At 53.5% G+C, this 18919-nt stretch overlaps 8 protein-coding genes across 8 annotated transcripts; 2 read left to right on the top strand and 6 right to left on the bottom strand.

The window, feature by feature from the left end:
* Positions 1-242: 242 nt before the first annotated feature.
* On the bottom strand, positions 243-1568 carry B0H18DRAFT_1016465 (uncharacterized protein; the record flags this gene model as incomplete). Its single annotated transcript, XM_048029275.1, is given in 4 exon segments — positions 243-339; positions 359-1048; positions 1101-1212; positions 1248-1568. Coding segments are annotated over 3 exon segments (887 nt in total), but the record flags the coding sequence as incomplete, so codon positions are not given.
* A 551-nt stretch (positions 1569-2119) lies between these two features.
* Positions 2120-2577, bottom strand: B0H18DRAFT_1016462 (uncharacterized protein). The gene has a single exon (XM_048029274.1). It carries the CDS (start codon positions 2549-2551, stop codon positions 2333-2335), a length of 219 nt encoding a protein of 72 aa, XP_047891704.1. The 5' UTR covers positions 2552-2577; the 3' UTR covers positions 2120-2332.
* B0H18DRAFT_499440 (uncharacterized protein) lies at positions 2555-3392 on the bottom strand. The gene has a single exon (XM_048038327.1). The coding sequence runs from the start codon at positions 3296-3298 to the stop codon at positions 2636-2638; it is 663 nt and encodes a 220-aa protein (XP_047891703.1). The 5' UTR covers positions 3299-3392; the 3' UTR covers positions 2555-2635.
* A 2954-nt stretch (positions 3393-6346) lies between these two features.
* On the bottom strand, positions 6347-9927 carry B0H18DRAFT_878929 (uncharacterized protein; the record flags this gene model as incomplete). The annotated part of the gene is made up of 10 exons (XM_048040667.1): positions 6347-6925; positions 6977-7156; positions 7207-7338; positions 7403-7840; positions 7911-8269; positions 8331-8387; positions 8562-8781; positions 8849-9062; positions 9126-9472; positions 9670-9927. Coding segments are annotated over 10 exons (2784 nt in total), but the record flags the coding sequence as incomplete, so codon positions are not given.
* Positions 9928-11259: 1332 nt separating this feature from the next.
* B0H18DRAFT_1120686 (uncharacterized protein) lies at positions 11260-12774 on the top strand (the record flags this gene model as incomplete). The annotated part of the gene is made up of 7 exons (XM_048034185.1): positions 11260-11628; positions 11693-11809; positions 11884-11967; positions 12025-12153; positions 12218-12394; positions 12455-12564; positions 12624-12774. 7 exons carry the CDS (start codon positions 11260-11262, stop codon positions 12772-12774), a joined length of 1137 nt encoding a protein of 378 aa, XP_047891701.1.
* Positions 12775-12830: 56 nt separating this feature from the next.
* B0H18DRAFT_1120685 (uncharacterized protein) lies at positions 12831-13652 on the bottom strand (the record flags this gene model as incomplete). Its single annotated transcript, XM_048034184.1, has 3 exons — positions 12831-13252; positions 13309-13409; positions 13462-13652. The coding sequence occupies 3 exons, from the start codon at positions 13650-13652 to the stop codon at positions 12831-12833; spliced, it is 714 nt and encodes a 237-aa protein (XP_047891700.1).
* A 735-nt stretch (positions 13653-14387) lies between these two features.
* Positions 14388-14815, bottom strand: B0H18DRAFT_1016421 (uncharacterized protein). Its single transcript, XM_048029273.1, has one exon. The coding sequence runs from the start codon at positions 14651-14653 to the stop codon at positions 14405-14407; it is 249 nt and encodes an 82-aa protein (XP_047891699.1). The 5' UTR covers positions 14654-14815; the 3' UTR covers positions 14388-14404.
* A 754-nt stretch (positions 14816-15569) lies between these two features.
* Positions 15570-17092, top strand: B0H18DRAFT_1016420 (uncharacterized protein). Its single transcript, XM_048029272.1, has 8 exons — positions 15570-15663; positions 15715-15916; positions 15973-16112; positions 16173-16373; positions 16429-16505; positions 16561-16646; positions 16703-16881; positions 16936-17092. Exons 2-8 carry the CDS (start codon positions 15829-15831, stop codon positions 17068-17070), a joined length of 906 nt encoding a protein of 301 aa, XP_047891698.1. The 5' UTR covers positions 15570-15663; positions 15715-15828; the 3' UTR covers positions 17071-17092.
* Positions 17093-18919: the final 1827 nt, after the last annotated feature.

The raw sequence follows: 18919 nt of genomic DNA, 5'->3' as shown, positions 1-18919 counted from the left end.
CGGGTACCACGCGAGAATCGGACGAGCAGTACGTGTCCGAAGCTGACTTCTGGGCCAATTTGACGGTCCATGACGCTAAGGGAGGTGGCTCATGCCAGACTGGCGAAAGAAATGAGAGCTGTGACGGTGTATGAAGGACATTATAAAGACAAGAAACTCCTCATACTCACCATATGGGGTATGCCTTGAGCTTGAGTAGCCGATGACGGTACAAATCCAATAGCATGTGACTAGCGCAACTATGAACATAAGTGACTCGAGCTCAAGGTTCCTGTGTCAATCTATCCCTACACAGCCGCCCGCCATCTAGAGATGTACAGGTCGCAAACATCCCACCTTCTGCAGATGTCGGAGGAACGAGTCCCGCCGGCTGAAGCTTTTCAGGCATCCACCAACCATTCGCCGCCCTCCATGCTCGTACTTCTCCCCGGAGTGTCCGGGAGCATCCTCCTCCGGCACCCCACAGCAAACCCACTCTGGCCCGCGACTAAGCGCGAAATGCGTGCGGACGTGGCGGTCGAAGTCGCCCTTGCGCCGCGTCAAGAAATCGCAGTGCGAGCAGGTGAACCACCCGTTGTGTTCCTCGCGCTGCGTCGTGGAGGCAAATCCGACCTGCTTGTTGCGCGGAGTCGTCGTGCGTGCTCGGCGGAGGAACGACGATGTGAGGGTGTGCGGGACGGGAGAGAATGTGTTCGATCTCGCGCGTCTGGCGCGAGTGGTATCTTTACGTGACGAACCGGCGGCAGATGGGTAGCGGGAAGGTCCGGGAAGCGGAAGAGAGGGTGATCCAGCGTCGAAACTGGGAGAGGAAGCGGACGAGTCCTCCCATGAGGAGGGGGGAGACGATGTGGAAGTCATGGCGCTCGTAGAGCTCCCACTTGCGCTCGTATACGAGATGTCCCCGTCGAAGTAGGGAAGCCCATACGTGTCGACAGTCGTGAGCAACTCCGGGGACCACACGACAGGAGGAAGGTAGTCCCAGAGGACATCGTTCCCAAAGGCCTGAAATGCATCTACTGACTGCGATGCTGAGTTGACATCCGACGGACTGCACAGTACGCGTGAGCAGTAGAAACACACGCATAATTCTATGCACATACTCTGTGTAAGGCAACGGTGTATTGAACGCGTCGTCGATGAGGAGTTCGGCATCCGGGGCAAGGAAGAGATCACCCGATGTCGCATCAGGCGATCCGGACCATTCCCAGTGCTCTGTCGTCAAACCAGTGTCGCCACTGAGTGCGGACGGCGCGTATGTAGGGGGGTTGTAATGTCAGTGGCAAAGGAGACGAGGTCATCGTGATTGTAATACACAGACTGTGTGACAGACATGGCGGAGAGTATCGAGTTTCTGCGCGACGCGGGTAGGCAATGGAGGCATCATGGCGGTCGGAGCCACTGCTTTTATACCTGCGGGTACAGAAAGCATCTCGCCGTCGTCCAGCGCAAGGCGGCGAGGTCGAGGGAATCGAGTGCACCTTTACAAGCACCAAGAAGCGCGCCGCTATACCTTATATGGTGCAAACGGGGTGTCGTGATGCGAAAAGAGTGTATCTTTACAAGCACCACGGTGTTAGCGGAGGTACGAGCGAGATAATCGTGGTAGATCAGCGTACCTCTAAGTAATGTCTACAAAGCGCGCGCGAGTGTCCTGGCAATTCCCATATCGTACTCGGAGACTAGCCCGGGGCGAACGAGGATGTTATCATGAGAACATCCGGTGCAGGCAGCAGCATGGGAGCCTTGCAGAATATTCACTGATGACAAGAGCGACGGTAAGTTTGTGTTGACACCGCAAGAAAGCCATACATACCAGGGTGTAATATCATCGTATGTTCTGCCGCGGTCCAGGCTTCGAGCATCACGCCCTCTGGATGTCACTGCGTCCAAGAAGGGTGCGCGTGGGTAGAGTGTATGGGCAATGAGAGAGTATCTGGACATACATAGGTACGTAGTAGTATGTACCCCCTTGGGTGACTTCACTAATAGTAGTAATAAATAGTAGGCGCGCAAGTCACGGAGCGGCCCGGGAATGAAGCCACCACCGTGACGGTGCCACTGACCACCAGAGTCACTGGCAGACTGCAGACTGCAGTTCGAGCTCTCGTCCTGTTCACAACATCCTTTGTCACTTTTAATCAACTTTCGCCTAGCAACCTCGGTCGGACTCTCTTGTCATATACTAACTGCTCATATGTTCCAAACTACTAGCAACACCGACGAGTCGAGTTGAGTCTTGCCGCTGTGACTGATTCCGCGTTCTACTAGTACTCTTACTACCCGCACGCTGTGTCTAAGAAGGGCCATGTGGGTCGCAAGCAACCCGGATTCTTCAGACCTGGTGTCGAAGGAACGAATCCCGCCGACTGAAAGTTCTCATGCATCCACTAACTATCCTCCTCCCTCCGTGTTCATAGCTCTCCCGGTGGTCCGGTACCTGCAGCAAACTCTGGCGATCTCGGCCCACGACTGAGGACGAAGTGTGTGCGAATGTGTTGGCTGAAGTCGCCCCCATCCAAAGGTGGAATGCTGAACTTCTTCCGCTCTTCATCACCGAAGAAGCCTGTCAGGCGAGTGCCCGCCCCCGCTGTGCATGTATTCGAGTTCAAGCTCGTCAATAACTTGGCCCGCTATCTCAAACCTGACAGCACACCGGTTCATGCCTGCCATGTCGAGCATGGGCAGGTGAACCAGCCATCGCGCTCCTCGCGCGGTACTGGGAGAGCGAAACCGGACTTGCTTGTTGCGCGGAGACGTCGTGCGCGCCCGGCCGAGGAACGATGATGGGAGGGTGTGCGGGATGGGAGATGTCGTGTTCGTTCTCGCGCGCCTGACGTACTAAGCACGTCGCCTTCTTCAGATGCCGAAGAAATGAGTCCCGCCGGCTGAAGCTTCTCATGTACCCGTCACGCGTTCCTCCCCCTCCATGCTCGTACATCTCCCCAGTACATCCGGGAGCATCCTCCTCTGGCACCCCGCAGCAGACCCACTCTGGCCCGCGACTGACGGCGAAGTGTATGCGCATCAGGCGATCCGGCTCCGAGATCGAGGTGCCCTTGTGTCGTGTCAAGAAGGCGCAGTGCGAACAAGTGAACCATCCGGTGCATTCCTCGAGCGGCAACGTGGAGGTAAACTCGACCTGCTTGTCACGCCGACGTCGTGCGTGTCCAGCCGAGGAACGACGTGAGGGAGTGCAGGACGGGCGAGGATTCCCTTCACCTCGCGTGTCTGGCGCGGGTGATACCTTGATGCGACGTTTGCTCATCGGTTTGACGATCCGGCGGCGACGATGGCGCATGGAGATGGCGTGGAAGTCATGGTGCTCATGGACTTGCTTTCACTAGGGCTCGCATATGAGATGCCCTCGTCACAGTAGAGAACCTCAGACACGTCGACAGCACTCGTTGCGAGCAACTCCGAGGACAGGAGGAAGGTAGTCCCAGGGGAAATCGTTCCCAAAGGTCTGAAATATGTATACTGACTCTGATGCGATGTCGGTGCTCGGACCTAGCGGACTGTACAATATGTATCAGTGTTAGAATCACACGCATAAGACTACGCACTCACTCTGCGTAATACACCGGTGTCCACTCTGTGCAAGGCACCTGTGCATTGAGCACCCCGTCGATGAGAGCCTCGAGTTCGGGCATCCACTGGAAGAGGCGTCGCGCTAAGCAACCCTATGTTCCGGATCGCCGCCATGAAGCCCGTTCGAGGTAGATGAAGGCCAGCGATGAGTGTGTGGACGTCATCGTGGAAGTCGACCGTCGAGTGCGTGGTGGGCTCCATCGCAGGGGACGTTGGGTGTCTGGGCGATGCGGGTAGGCGACGGGGCGTCATGCCAGTGGCGACCGATGCCGCTGCCTTCGTAGACGGGACACAAAGCCTCTCGCCCCCATGCGGCGAGAACCGCCCCTTTACAGGGACCAAGAGCGCGCCGCTCTACCTTGTATGGCGCGCTGGGGCATCGATATGCAACTTGAACACGAGTCGATCAGTGAACATAACGGGAGCATTGCAGAGGGGCTCACGGGTCGATGTGATCGGAATACACGTTGACGATTGAATCAGGATGCCCGAAGAGCAAACTAAAGTCTCGGGGTTGGCTCCGTCGACGAGGCGGGTAGCGGTGCATAGTGGTTGTACGAGATGCGGGGGTATTGGGATAGGATGGTTGTTGGTCGACTGCTGCCAAATTGGGAGCTTTTATACGTGCGGGGCCTGCACCCCCTATGGGCCACACATGCCCATTCTCGGCGGACCATGGTGGTTGCTATGCGCCATGACCACATGCGGCGTCGCGGCGCCCCTGTGATCAGGTCAAAGTGATTGTTTGTGGTGACAACAAAAGAGGATGATGCTCACGAACCCTTCTAGCACCACGGCATGAGCAAGCGTAGTGGCGAGATTGGGGCAAGATGATCGTGACACAACCCATACCGAGAAGTTGTGGTACATGGTTAGCGATCTGCCCCTGAAATATCCTTTGTCCCTGGAGCTAGAGCATCAGCGACGTTGAAAGCCGACAATCGCAGGTGAGCCACCCCCCTGTTCGTGAATCGCCACTGGGCCTTGGTTGTGGCCTTAGCAACCGTTTCGATGTAGGGACACACTTTGTTATGAAGCAGTATATAAGGAGGCTCGCGAAGACGGTGAGCTTCAGTCTTCACTCGCCATCCGTGCTTTCGACTGACTCGGAGTCCACTTGATGACAGGCTCCCTTCGTGCAAATACGTCGGGGCAGGACGCCAGCCCTGACGTCGAAGCAGACAACGCGGCTAGAGTCCGTGACATAGTCAGTCGTGCCTCAGCAGAAGATATCATCGCGTACCGAGACTTTGTGAGTGCGAGTACGAGTACTATGCTGCTCAACCTGCTGACTTCTGCGTCGTAGACTTTCCGCGGGAAGCTACTCCTTGACCCCATCGACTCATACACAGTCGATAATGCTGTCTCATGGCTTGACGTAGACCGCTTCAAATCGTGGTACATCCGTCAGCTACAAGCGGCACCTGCGCCTATGCCCCAGTCACCCTCTCGCGTACTCCCAGCCTCCCCTGAAGACCGCTTGTCGCACTCGGCTTCACAACCTACCAAGTCGTCGCGCGGACCTGCGTCCTGTAGCACAACGCACACTGGGTCACTTCGGCGGCCACACAATGTTGTACAGGATAAGGTCCCAGCGAGTCAGGCAGGTACGGAGATGGCTCTCCCGCAACAGCACTCCAATGCACAAGATCCCAGAGTGGTCGGGCCAATGACAGCACTGCTCTACGAGGGATCATATATGGGGCCCAACGGCGAGCTTCGGTACAGGGACGAGGAATGACGAAAGAAATGTGTTAGTCATTGTATAATAGCAGATCTAGTGAACGGTACTTTAGCATGCACACCGCGGTTGAAGACGAGGCCACCTCCTCGAGCCTTAGACCGACGCCAAGCGAATGGCGGCGCGCGCCTTCGACTTCTACTGCGCTCGATCCAAGCGTAGCTTGAGCTTGAGCGGTGCTACACCGCCAATTCGCGTCGAGGTGTGAGCGAGATGGGTGGTGGATGTGTATAATGGTAGACAGTCTAGATGTATGCCACATTAGATCGCGCCCTCTTCCAGCTTGCTGATCATACCTATGTCGTTGTGTGACTGTTGTGGCTGCTACCTCAAGTCCGTCTGTACACAGCGGGCTGGACTGCCTTGTACCGATAGGCTTATGTAAGCTGTCAGCGCGCAAGACCACCGACATCGACAATATGGGTTCTACAGCCTTGACCTTCTCTTTTCGTAGTTTCAACAGTTTTAGCAGGTCAACTGAGGTCATACTAATCACTCATTGACGTGTAAATTTGTGCAGGACCTAATGAGCAAAGAGGATAATTCGATTTGTTCACGCAGGCGCAAGGCTTCTACGGGCGCTTGCCCGATCCGGGCGTAGCCTTGCGGTCTGCTCTGCGCGAGTCCGTCTCTCACTTTTGAGATTGCGCGTATCAATGGGACTCCAAAGTAGCCAAGCAATAGTCAATGTAAATACAAGAATGACAGACCAAAGAGACATATGGGGGCTCTGACTCGATCCGACTCGAAGGCCCGTGCTCAGTGAGTGCCATCCACTCGGACTCGAACATGGCGGTGTATCGTCAGACGAGACGAGTGTATGGCGAGTAATGCATATGCGTGGTAAGAATTACATAAGTGTACAATGATCGTTCTATATGTATAGCGCACGACGCGCACCGATGCTGGATGGCGCATGTCCTTGTCCAATGACGAACCCACAGCTCGCATGCTACACCTCCGGGAGCAATCATGAGACGAGCTACTAACATCTATCTGGCTATGAACTCACTTTTTTCAGCTCTGCATTGCCTGCCCATCTCCTCCTTCGCTGTCTCGACACTCCGTCGTACTTTCTAAACGTGCTCGTTTCCGTGGCTGGGGGCGCGGCGCCGCCGGCCTAGAGTTCGTAGACTGACTCGGAAGGGTTTCGTCGAGATGAGATCCCGACGTACTTGCTGAGGGCGCTGCATTCGATGTAGCACTCGCTATGATTGGGTTATTCGGGGTAACGCTAGGGGTTTGCTTCGCTGCCGCTGCGGCCTTCTTCTTCTCGACACGCGCCTCTGCCTCCTTGGTTCGTCGCACGTCCTGGACAGCCCTGAGGGATGCGGCCATCCGGTGATGTGCGGCTTCACGCAATTCTGGGTCGATGTATGGAATGGGAGCAGTAAGGTGTCGAGGGAGGATTTTGCGGAGAAGGGCCGCGTTGTGCAGTGCATGCGTGTTGATGATGTACCGCGTGTCGTCTTTGTGCTCGATGTATGGCTCTTCGATCTCCGTGAGTGTTCGCTCCTGCTTTCGTCGTTTTCGTCCTGTAGGTTCACACCCTCCGTCGATGCAGTTATGCTGAACGTTCACGACACTGATGACGTCCTTCCAAGGTGACGTCAGTGCATGCGCGCGCCCACAAAATACAAGACTTACTGATGGACTGACACAATTCAGGTTATTGATGTCGATCTTGAATAGCTCTGGCATACCGAAATGGGGGTGCCGGCTGTTAGCCAAGGAGAATTGTTCTACGATGATCGTGTCGTCTTGGTTTGCGGGTCCAGTGGTCGGTTGTAGGATCGCCTTGATACGCCCGACACGTGTTGTATCAGCCTATGGAAATATTGTGTTAATGACAGCCGAGTTTAATGTGAATGCCGTACCTTGAAGTCGTAGAAAATCCATGAGCCGACTCGGCAGACATCTCCGGTGCGCGCGATGACAGAGAGGCAAGTGAACCATTGTGATTGAGGACTGTACTTGTCATCGTGCTGCTGATTATCGGACGATACAGCCTCCCAGGTCGTGATCTGGGATTCAGTCTTCCTGCGATGTATCGTACCTGGGCAGTATTCGAACTGTAGCAATTTTATGCAGCATAGGGCAGTAAAACGAGAGCATACCAGGTGGGGAAGATGCCTGGGATGCATGTCCAAGTCGTCGTTGAACGTCGTCGTTGTCAAAGTAACGGCGCACACGTTCGCCAGCCTGGACGAATTTGCCAGAAGGATCCTTCCACCATCCACCACTGACCTGGTGCTTGAAGCGATCCATGTCAGCGCACGCCCATGCGATGTCGCGACTCGGGGCCTGGTGGTTGGAAAGGACACTGCACATTCGGAAGATCGCGTTAAAGCATTCGAATATCTCAGTTGCATATAGTCCGGCTGGACCCTGATCCCGAATGTCGAAGAGAAGGTGCAGCAGAAGATGGAGTTTCGGCTTGACGAAGATTCGTTTTGGGTCGATCTGCGACCAGATGTCGAGGACATTTGCTATGAGTGTTTTGAGATCAGCCTAAACATCATTTGACGTCCGAGTCAGTGGAACGATCATTTGTACAAGGTAAAAGCAGGTTAAGTTATACCAAGTACATATCCATATCTTCTATCTCGGTGAACCAGAGAAGCGCGCCGAGCTCTCCTGTTGCTTTCCAGAGTTCCCGGACAAGTTTTGGGCACATAGTGTCGTCGAGATGAAAGATTCCGAGCTGCTGGAGGGCCTTGAAGTGCTTTCCAATCAGATTGTCTTTGTACTGTATGATGTAGCGAGCACGTATCGGCAGAATATTAAGGCCATCAACCGAGGACGATTGTAGCCGCACAGCGAACATTTCGAACTGTTTCGGCGACCAGCTTGAGTGTGTGAAATGCCACACATACTTGTCTTGACCAAGCAAGTACGTATGTAGGAGTTCGACAGGTGTTTCGCGGTGGATATCGATACCTAGAAAGGCGACATAAATTGTTCACTATATTCCTCTGGAGATGACCAACGTAAACCTCACCTTCAAGTGATAACAGAGAGTTGAAATGCTCTCCAGGTCGCAACTGATTGCGTAGAGCTGAGGCACCATTAGAGCTCCTCGTACTACTGCAGTGAGAATACAACGTACGTGACTCGGGTGGGAGCTTGTTGTATGTCTCGGGTGGCTGTGTGACGACCCACTCAAGCAACTCGGCTTGAATCTCTTTCTTGATTACAAGGACAACTTGTGTACGATTCCCGCCATGAACACCCTTCAACCGGGCATCAGCAGTAGCAGGGGTTGTGATACGACGCTGCTGTTCATCGCGTGCCCGATCGAGAAGGATCTTGATCCAATGTTCGGCAAGCTTGTCCTTGGTACCTGTTTCCGTTTGTCGCTGTGTAACGTCTTTCTTGACACCGAGGGCTGCTAATCGAATCTGCGTCAGTACGTCGTCTCTCGTCTGTTGGGCAGTACGGAGATTGTTGGGCTTCATGGTAGTCGTATGAGTAGACATTCAGTGGTATGTGTCAAATAACATCGCTACGCACATCAACATCGAAATGCGCATGATAGTTCTGATCAGTTTCGCGTTCCTTTTCAGACCCTCCGAGCTTGCAGCGCCGACACCACATGTTCCCATGTAAACCAATGTGAGAGCAATTCTCCGATTGTTGTGGATTGTCGGCAGGAAATAGGCAAGGAATCACACGAAAAAGAACCTCCTCTTGAACTTCACAGTCAAATGCGGGATGCCAGGTGTTTGCGCCTCTAGAGTTGGGAATTGGTCAGTAAGAATTTGAATGAATCATGTTGACGATTCAAAAATCTGACGTTACCGAGTCGACCATTGCATCAAATTGGGCGCCGGCATTTGCATGCGGTGAAGTCGAGCAGAAGCGGACGAAATATTCTTGGGATAGTTTCGTGTGCGGTAGATTGGCATGTGCAAGGTATATGTTCGTGTGTTCATTGTATTGCTTGCTCTTGTTTCCTGACACGTCATCACCCCAGGCCTTCACATAGCTCGTGTACATTCGGCGACCCTTCGCTATGTCCCGCAGAGGATTGCACCCATTGTAGATACCCTTGGGTAATGGGCCTGAGATTGTGGCGGGCGTGCGCAGTAAGTAAATCAGACGATCATCAAACTTGATTGTCTGTTTGTACTGATCGTGCGACTCACAGGACAGCCTGTTGCCAAGCCCGTTGCTTTCCAGCTCGGGATAGTTGATATGGAGGTCAGAAGTCTTGAACTCAACGAGCGTGTCAAGCCGGACATCAAACTGTGTGTCGCCCCCCTTGACACGAGGTCGTGAATGAGGGTGTGTCGCATATTGTAGCTGAATGTCTCACTCACTTGCTCAGAATCGGTGACCATGACTTCGTAGCCTTCACCGTACACCTCACCCTGTGATTGGTAGCGGTACCATGTATGTGGAATAACCAGCTTGCCCGACGCGAGCATTGCGAGCTCTCCGATGTACCAGTGTGTGTGTCCCTGGGCCCACATTGGTGTGTGCAGTTCGGGATCCATGTCATGTACGAGTCGTTTAGTATGGTACGTCTCACTTATTGTCGATGTCCTGATGGGGTAGATTTCGACATGTGGCCTCGTCTGAGGATTGGCATAATCCTATGACACTGTGAGTCAGTTCCGAGTCGCCCTCCAAATGCGCTCACTAATAATCTGCACACATACCAAGGCTAACAAGTCAGACACTCGGTTCTGATAGAAAATGTCCCCTTGAGGTGAGTGTTTGACATCGGTGTGTACGCCGCAGGTCTGATGATTCAGGTGGTCTTGGGTTTTACGAAACTTGCTGAATGTCGGCACTCCTGAAACACCCAATTCCCGCAGCGCCCAAAGTACGACTTTGAAGTGATCACTTGACAGCCTGAGACGTGGGAGATTATCGAGCATATCGAGGATGAACATCTATTTCGGGATCCATCATTGCACGTCTCGGAGACTCCCAGGAGACTCTTACCACTTTTGATCCATGCGGATACCAGGGTCCTTTAGACTCTGCTGGCCCTGCATATTGTGCCCCACCACCTTCATCGTCACTGATATCGTCTTCTTCATCATCTGACAACCCTGGATGAACAACTCGCAGTCAGCAAGTATCATTCGGGGACATCGAACGGCTTACATACCGAGGTTGTCAAACTGTACGTCTATGTTCGTTCTCGTGGCATCGTCTTCAGCATGAGGTGCAATTGAATCACTCCATGCAGGTGTACTGTTCCCAAACATATTCATCGACATCGCATCATCCAGTGAACGCCAGAGGCGATCGTGCTCTGTCTCTCTCGGACCCGCGGAAAACATGATGGTGTTACCCTCTCCGTCATACATGAGACCGTCGACGAAGCTTGTGGACGCAAGCGGATCCGTGTCGTGCAATGAGGCCTGTTGGCTGATTGTCTGTGAGTTCCCGACTGCACTTGGAGCACGTGCTAAGGATGCAGCACTGAGATCGCGAGCTGCTCTGAGTTGCTGTGCAGCGAGGAGACGCTCAGCATCTGCAGATTTCAGCAATGATCCCTTGTGTTGAGGTGAGCCTTCATGACGAGCAAGACCTTTGCGCTGAAATACACAGGGTTTTCCGGCAAATTGAGAGCAGGGCCCACAGTGAATATTTCCGCCGTTGCGTTCACTGAAGCCTGACAAAATGAGTGCTCGAGGTAAGACAATTATTAATATGAATGGCATGCACATACATGCCGGGAGCTCCTTCTTTTGTGGGGCCATGTGCTTTGCTGCAGACTGGCAGAGGTCGTCAAAGAAGAATGCAAGAAGCAGCTTAAAATCGAGCTGAGCTCAGGTTCACCCGATCGTCCAGTCGATCACGATCTCTGCCCCTGGTTTGGTGAGTCATCAGTCAATGTTGCGCCACTCTCCCTGTCTCTGCCTCCCATTGACAGTTCCACTGCACAGCCTGCTGCGAACATGGTTCGCTCTATGGCTGAGCTGCGTTCAAGTGCCACACCTCCTCGTATTCTCCCAGGTTCAATTAACCATGGCTCACTGTGGACAGTCCCAGGGCCCGAAGGCGAAGCCACCGGGAGCAGCACAGATGGCCCTACAGATGCCGCTCAAAATTTGGACAGACCCGAGGATGCCGACGTGGATATGGAGCCCATCGAGCCAGTACAGCATTCCGACAGGGAGATGTCAGCCATTGACCCGGCTCTCCGTGTTCCTGATGCCCTCGCAGCGCTGCGAGAGCGGACATCACACCCTCGCAACCAGTTGCAATTTCTGGACCCCGTTGCCTCGATGTTCCAGTTGAAGGGTGATGCGAAAGTAGCGCTGCGACGCTTCATTGAGGTGTGCACTGGACCACCTCGCGAGTCTTTCAACAGTCTAACATGTACGTGACTCGGACACATAGGCTCGCAACGTCGAGCGGGAAGTAATGGCCTTCGGCGCTATGATGTCCATCAAACAACTCATTGAGTCGAACACGGTCGTGGCCAACGAACTGTGGACTATACCTGAACGCGTTGAGGTACGTCAAATGTTGTCTCCGAGTCTGTCGTACATTGATATTGGATGTTCGTGATGTGATTTTTGAATTGGTAGGCCGAAATCGATAAGTATGCAATCCGCATCCTCTTCTCGCCGCAGATTGCAGCGTATGATCAAGGACCACTTGATCAACTTGCGGTGAGTATCCTAAAGACTTGTATGTGTCGAAGATCTGCTAAATTCGTGCACTGGCAGCTCATCATTAAGCGTAAACGATGGGGCTTGTCAGCGACAGTTGACGAAGATGAGGATGGAAAATGGGACAAGCTGTTACACTATGCACGCGGCCGGCTGACACAGAGGAAGTCCGAAATGAAGAAGGCGGTACAGTTGCTAAACTTCTGCGTACTGGCCCACATGGCTCACTCACTGTCTCGTTGATATGCAGATTGCTGCATCTTACGACCGCAAGGAAGTCCTTGCAACCGAAGACGACTCTCCCTTGAGCAGTGGCCACGACATAGTCAAATTATGCAAATCTCTGCTCAAGATCGGCACCAAGAAGATACCTTCAGGTACGAACATCAATGTCACACCGCAATTTTGCACCCGGATCGCTTTCCTGGTGAGTTGCACCATTGCATGACGCACTCCCTCACTCATGAATCACTCTTGGACTGTATAGCGCTCTGTTCATTTCGAGCACGGCTCAGTGGAGACGTACTGGAAACACGCCGACGATGAACTCATGAAGGTTCGCAAGGATCTGGATTACGAAGACGATGCATTGTCTTAGTGCGTCATTCGGACTGTCCTTTACATTGTGATGTATCGCCAACCGAAAAATGGCATAGCTTCATGACGCAGGTACTCAAACGCGATCGCCAGCTATTCCCGTGTAAAAACTGGGAACATGTTGATCGCATCAAGGCGTCGGTCAGCCAGACCGAAATTGATCAAGTTCTGCAAACCGGACGCGCCGAGAACATGCAGGCTGAAGGCTGATAGCCCATGAGAATGAAGGTCGTGATAGATGTTGAAAAGTGTTCAAATGAAAGTCATTACATACATTTCCTGCTACGTTTGAGGGGTATCTCCGAGCCCGATGCATCCTCCGCATCTCCATCACCAGAATGTCCTTCCCGTGCATCCTCATCGGAGACACTCGGGGCACGTCCCAATGTATTACGTGCAGTGCGCAGAGCACGGGTGAGTTGCTGTACCTGGAAACTCAGTGCAGCTGCACGCATGCGATGATACGCAGACTCGGCCAGCGCATCATTGAGTCGAGCTTCAAGGAGATCCAAGTTCTCGAGCTTGATGTCTATACCCCAGTTATTCGTGGCCAAATGGGTGTGGATCGTAGATATATAATCACCATCGGGCGTGGACTCGCGGTCATCGCTATCCTGATGCACGGACACTTGATCTTCATCTTCTTCCTCTTCCTGTACATTGGCTGTCTTTTTATTGTTCTCGTGAGCTGACAAGCAATTGAGCCATGAACATTATAGACAGTAATACATTAAGAAGTCGTACCACCATCTGGAGATGAAGCCCGGTTCGACGTGGAGCTGATGCCATCCATCCACTGTGTCTCTGTTGTCTGCGAGTGCAGCGCACCGCCCGGCTCAAAATGACTGTTGAAGGTTGATATGAGTGACCCATAACTCATTCCATATTTATTCTCACCTTGTGATTGACACCTTCGCCCTTGTGGCTGCCTGGCGATGGGTCGGAAGACGTCGACTGGCAGTCGCACTGGGCGCATCTTCAACCAGAGTCACCTGAGAGTCCCAGGTTTGCGACTCCACTTGGGGCTTCAAATTATAGTCTCTGAGGTTATCAAACCGATTATGGTTGTTTTCTGGCCTCGGAGGCATCTTCTCGAGCAAAGCCAACAGAGAAAAAAAGTCGACGGTGCGATCTCAGTGGCGGCTCCGTCCTGCGGCTGTAGATCATGTGATACTGAACTTCACCAACTCTCCGAGACCTTGCCACGTCCTGGCTCCGACCTCCTTGCTGCGCGGCGGTGATACCACTGAAACAACAAGTCCTCTCCCTCACCTTTGACAACCTCCACGCTGATCCCCTCTGCACCGGTGCCCACGACGACTTCAAAGATGTTGTCAGTCCTCCACGCACGCTATGCGCGGCGCTTTTGGAGGGACAACTTGAGGGGTTCACTGTGATGATGCGCATCATCACCGTTGATCCTCAAGCTGTCCGCTCCGTGGCTCAGCCATATCAGTGTTTGGGGCATGATCGCGCTGTGAGTTATGTATGATCACTCAGATTAGTTCCTTATTCCTCATTCACCGCTTTCGCTCATGGCCCAGCAGTGGCACAACACCCTCGCACCTCGCACCCTCCTGCCTCGCTGAAGCCGGTCATACCAAACCTTCACTTATCCTCGCCCACTCGCGAAGTCACCCGCGGCGCGCAATACTTGCGTGCAGCCAGCTGCGGCACCGGGTATACCTGCAGTGGTCTGGGGCATTGCCCTGCCCTCCCCGGGGCGAGCGACGACCCCGCACTGCAGACGGCCCTCGCCAATGCGCTGCGCACAACTCAGCAGCTGCGCGGCAGCGACACCACCCACGAAGGGCACGGAGGCACTCAGGCTGAGCGTCACTCAAGAGGTGGAAAGGCGCCACTCTCGACTTGGAAGCCTTCCATCAAGGAGGCCCTTCAACTGCGGCCAGTGCCGAGGCCAGCAGATGATCCCCGCCCTCGCGTTCGAGCCAAGCATCGCAGAAGGCGCAAGCGGGGCGGCGGGCCAAGCCCTATGCTGCTCGTCGCAGGACTCGCCCTCAGTGATCTCGAGAAGCGCGCTCAACGCGTGAACAAGCATCTCCTGGTGAACTCGCCACCGTCTGCGCATGCGGCTCCGCAGCGCGCCGAAAGCGCGAGGCCCCGCAGGCCGTGCACACGCCCTGCTGGGCCTCGTCACCCACCTGTGCCAAGGTCCGCAGCCCGAAATGCCGAGTCGACCAGAGCAAGACACCAGAAGCCCGCGTTTTCTGCGCACTTCTTGGTGGTCGGTGAACCCTACTGCAGTGAGTACCTCCGGGGTGCCGGGACAGGAGTGCCTTGATCTCGAGTATAGGATTTCGCTGGCAGGGAATTTGGGCAGGGTGAGCGCCTTTTGTTTTGCGCGGATGCGTCGTTGACATGTGCAGTTGACAGAAAACCTGGTGAGCTCTCGCCGCATGTCGCGAGACACGCCTCCTTGGTCCGGGTGTCGCAGTGAGGTTCGTATTACTACGACTCGGAGTCGCCTACTGATACAGATACAAGTACCAGATGAGAGAGGTCAGGGAGGATAAGTCGTGTCGAACAGTGTTGCGAGACTCGCACTGTAATAGCTATGACATGCAATATAATATACGAAACTCTGAACTATTATTCGGTCTTGTATGAGGCCCAATAGCGAGTGTTTGTGAGGTTCGAATGCGCCAAACGAGAGCGGAATATATGATAAATCAGAAATATATTGAATGTTCAGTATGGGCCCGTCGAGGTATCATGCTGGAAGCCAGTTGGGCAGCGACATGGGTCACACATGAGCGTAGGCATAGGCTGTATTGATAGGCTTCCAGCTCTAGGCCGAGATGTTGTCGAGCCATGCATAGCTGTGCCGCCGACGTGGGACACGTGGGAAAGCCAGCTGGCTACCAGCTGTCCCTGAGGCGGCGGTGTAGAGCGCCCATGCGCTGTATAATCCATATATAGCAAGTTCCGAAGTCGCGGAATCGCGGCCCACTTGTCCGCCGGAATGGGAACACCCAAGCCACACTCAGGCTCGCAGCAACTTGAACGTGCACTGCGACGACTTGAAACCTCCACAGCTCTCTTTCGCCACCCTCGACGAAGTCCTCTTACTTGTTGAAGGTTCGTCAAGATCGCTTATACCCTAGCAATCGAATTGAATATACATGGCAGAGGCGCTGACTCAAAGTCGAGTCCAGGTGTCGGACGTGTGGCTACCCGCTACCATCTCGACTTCATCGCTTGGCCACAAAAGAGCATCTGCACGCAGCAGGCTGTGTTTTCAAGATGCTCAGTACGACACCCAGCGAACTTGAAGCCAATCAGTCAGGCTCGAGTGGCACCGTGACACGGACCAACGAAGGCGCCAGCGAAGGTGTGATAGAACACTCCCTTCATCAGTTGCACCGAGGACAATGACTATCGTCTCAGCCGCTTCTGGGAGTAACGAATCAGCCCGGTTCCGGAAGTATGCTTCAACGCCTTTGGCGGACGCGAAGCATCCTACTGCGATAGCTAGTCCATTGTCATGCATCCGTCTACTGGCATTTCCCATGGACATCATCTACGAGGTAAGAAACACAGCATAGACGTTGTTACCACTTCGGACCGAGACCTTCACCGTTTTTCAGATTTTTGGGCAATTGTATCCGCTCGATCTTGCGAATCTTGCGCAGACCAACAGAGCCTTCCGTGCGTTCCTCCTCGAGTCTCCCCAGAGTGATGGACTCTGGAAGACAGTCAAAGTCGTCGCTGGAGAGACTCCTGATGGCCCGCTCTGTGTGCCGCAGGTTGCTTGGGTAAGAGCGATGTATTGTGAATATGAGTGTGCGGTACGTATTTGTTATGACGAGTCACGGACAAGGGCACTCAGCGTATACCCTCCAGGGATGCGGACAGTATTCCAGAGACGAGGTCGACTTTGTGTTGTTGCGGCGCATATGCTTCGAGTGTAGATGGACACGGTACATTTCGGCATTCCTGCTTCAGCTCCCGCAAGCGATCTTGACGACCACTTAGGCTTCTTCATCACGACTGGCTCATAAGCAAGTCTGAACACCCAATCCTGTCTGCGCTCGTCTTGCAGCTCATTCCGTATACATCCAGTCGAGTCAAGCTTTGCTCGTTGCATCTTGTACCGCATGCTGATCAATCGTCTCAGTGAGGACACTCTCGGGATCAGACATCCCAGGAAAACGGTACTGGGAACCTGAAATCGCTGCAACAACGGCCAAGGTTCTCAAATACTGGGAAGATATTGAAGCTGGGAAGCCCGGTGCAACAGAAGCTTTGGATCAGTACAAAGAAGAACGTGTCCAATACACACGAGCGATAATTGAAGTTTGTCAACCTCTCGTGCGTGCGGATACTTCGCGCTGATAGCCATACCTTCAGCACGGAGCGACGTGTAAGGAGTGGTTGCGCATCCGTAAGAAAGAGGAACAAGCACTCAGGGCCACTCAATATAAACGGTGTGTGCCGATGGTTGCTAGAGTGGTAAAATTTCGCATATCTGATTGCTTTTGGTAGCATTGAAGAATTGTTCGGAGAATTAGGCTACACGACTGAGAATCTTGTCCAATTTGAGGGCCACGGCTGGCAGCGCTTCGTTGGGAATGCTAGCGTTGAGGTGACCGAGCAAGGTGTGTGAACGTCTTGCATCTATGCGTCAGGGCAGTAATTTTGCATCTCTGTAGAGTGGCAGCGCGTCCGAGCCGCACTTGAGCCGTACGCTATGGCAGACCAAATCAAGCGTCTCGAACAAGAGTATCCAGACACGATCCACGCTCGCATGGACGTAGTGAAGATTTTGTATGAAACCTACAAGCAGCCTCTGCGCCCTATCGAAAGGCTTCGTCTCCCGCATGTCAGCGTGATCTACGTCACTCCGCCCTTCCGTTCTCTGATCTACGAAGATCTTGGCGCCCCGTATCAAACCGTAAAGGAGCGGTGCAACGAAGCTGCGGGATCGTTCCCGGACATCGTCTCAGCTTACTATGCCAGTGTCGAGTCCGCGATGGTGCGGAGCATGAAGGAACGGTGTCCCGAGCTGCTGGAGCGGTTTGCGGCCTCCGAGTCGGGAGTTAAGCGGTGCCTGTCACTAGCTAGCTCTGTTTACCAATTGCCACTTTCCGCGGATCCCATATTCTCCAAGGACGAGGTTCTTGCACGGTTTCCAAGGATCCCCGAGGATGCGCGCTTCTGGCTACAGTTGCAAGCCTCAGATGATGGTGATGATGACGACAACGACGACGATGGTGATGATGGAGAAATCTTTACCTGGAATGCAGCCGCGCATTCAATTGTCAAAGCCTTGACGATCGCGCTCGGCCTTGACCCTGATGAAACGCGTCCCAGAGACTTGGACGAGCTGGGTGAGATTATGTTCTGCGAAGGTTGCAAGATGGTCACCCCAGATGGCTTGGTACATCATCGAGTCGAGAGCTGGCGTTCAATTGTGAGTTCGCTCATGCGCATGACTGTTTACATTTATCGGCGTACGTGAGCTGATTGTTGCGACATGCCTTGGTAGGTCAAACACTGTTGGGACAACCATTCAGAAGCCCCTTCGCTGTCGATCTTGCTCCTCAGCAAAGAATCCTCTGCGCGGCTACCTATACGCGAGGGTGTGTCTGGCTCGGAGTTGCAGAATGTGTGGACTTGCAATCACTGTCCCGTCTTCCTGGAGGGCCTGCAAACCAAGGGCACTGTCGTGCACCACGTGCATGACGTGTGAGTCTTTTCTATGTATAGTCGATGACGGCTCGGAGAGCTCACCCGCCTTGTAATTGTAGACATGCTATCGACGAGCCAAGGGACTACGTGGATTTCTTCCACGCTCGTCCCGACGTACGCTGCCTTCGCGATTCGATTTGGATCACACTCGAGGGGCTTTCTTACGTATGTATTGACGTTGATGTAGATTGGGATTAATTGCGATAAGTAGTGGGGAGTCCAGCGTCCCTCGAAGATGATGCATGGATCACACGAATGTATTACAGTACAGTATAATTATATGCATCAAGTACGCTCAATTGCGCTGCGCAGTCCAGTGGTAACGCAAGTCGTAGCATTGCGAGGAGAGTATCATATCACTGATGACACGGTATTACAACTGAGAGAGACCCCGAAGCCAAAATATACATCGGAGGCGGGAGAGTATAGTGAAACATTGAGTGACTATTTGAGAGGAGGAGACGGAGTAAGAATGAGAGGAGAGGAAAGTGCGACCAACGAAGGAGAGGGGGTATAACTTAACGGTATCTCTTCGTGATGTCATCGACGGGGGCATAAGTATATGATACAACGACCAATGTACTTCGGTGTCACGTCACGATGACACCCAACCCATACATGCAAGGATTGTCTTGTATGGAGG

This window comes from Fomitopsis serialis (genome assembly GCF_022376445.1).
Source record: "Fomitopsis serialis strain Sig1Antser10 chromosome Unknown B0H18scaffold_50, whole genome shotgun sequence".
Lineage (NCBI taxonomy): Eukaryota > Fungi > Basidiomycota > Agaricomycetes > Polyporales > Fomitopsidaceae > Fomitopsis > Fomitopsis serialis.
The sequence above is the reverse complement of the archived record's forward strand: the minus strand, read 5'-3'. Positions and strand labels throughout refer to the sequence as shown.

Excerpts from the sequence above, each read along its gene's own strand:
- B0H18DRAFT_1016462 (XM_048029274.1), bottom strand. The coding sequence starts at position 2,551 with ATGAAGAGCGGAAGAAGTTCAGCATTCCACCTTTGGATGGGGGCGACT.
- B0H18DRAFT_499440 (XM_048038327.1), bottom strand. The coding sequence starts at position 3,298 with ATGCGCCATCGTCGCCGCCGGATCGTCAAACCGATGAGCAAACGTCGC.
- B0H18DRAFT_1016421 (XM_048029273.1), bottom strand. The coding sequence starts at position 14,653 with ATGCGCAGACGGTGGCGAGTTCACCAGGAGATGCTTGTTCACGCGTTG.
- B0H18DRAFT_1016420 (XM_048029272.1), top strand. The coding sequence starts at position 15,829 with ATGCTCAGTACGACACCCAGCGAACTTGAAGCCAATCAGTCAGGCTCG. Across the intron at positions 15,917-15,972 it reads CAACGAAGGCGCCAGCGAAG|CCGCTTCTGGGAGTAACGAA; the intron begins GTGTGATAGAAC and ends CTATCGTCTCAG. Across the intron at positions 16,647-16,702 it reads GCTCATTCCGTATACATCCA|TGAGGACACTCTCGGGATCA; the intron begins GTCGAGTCAAGC and ends CAATCGTCTCAG.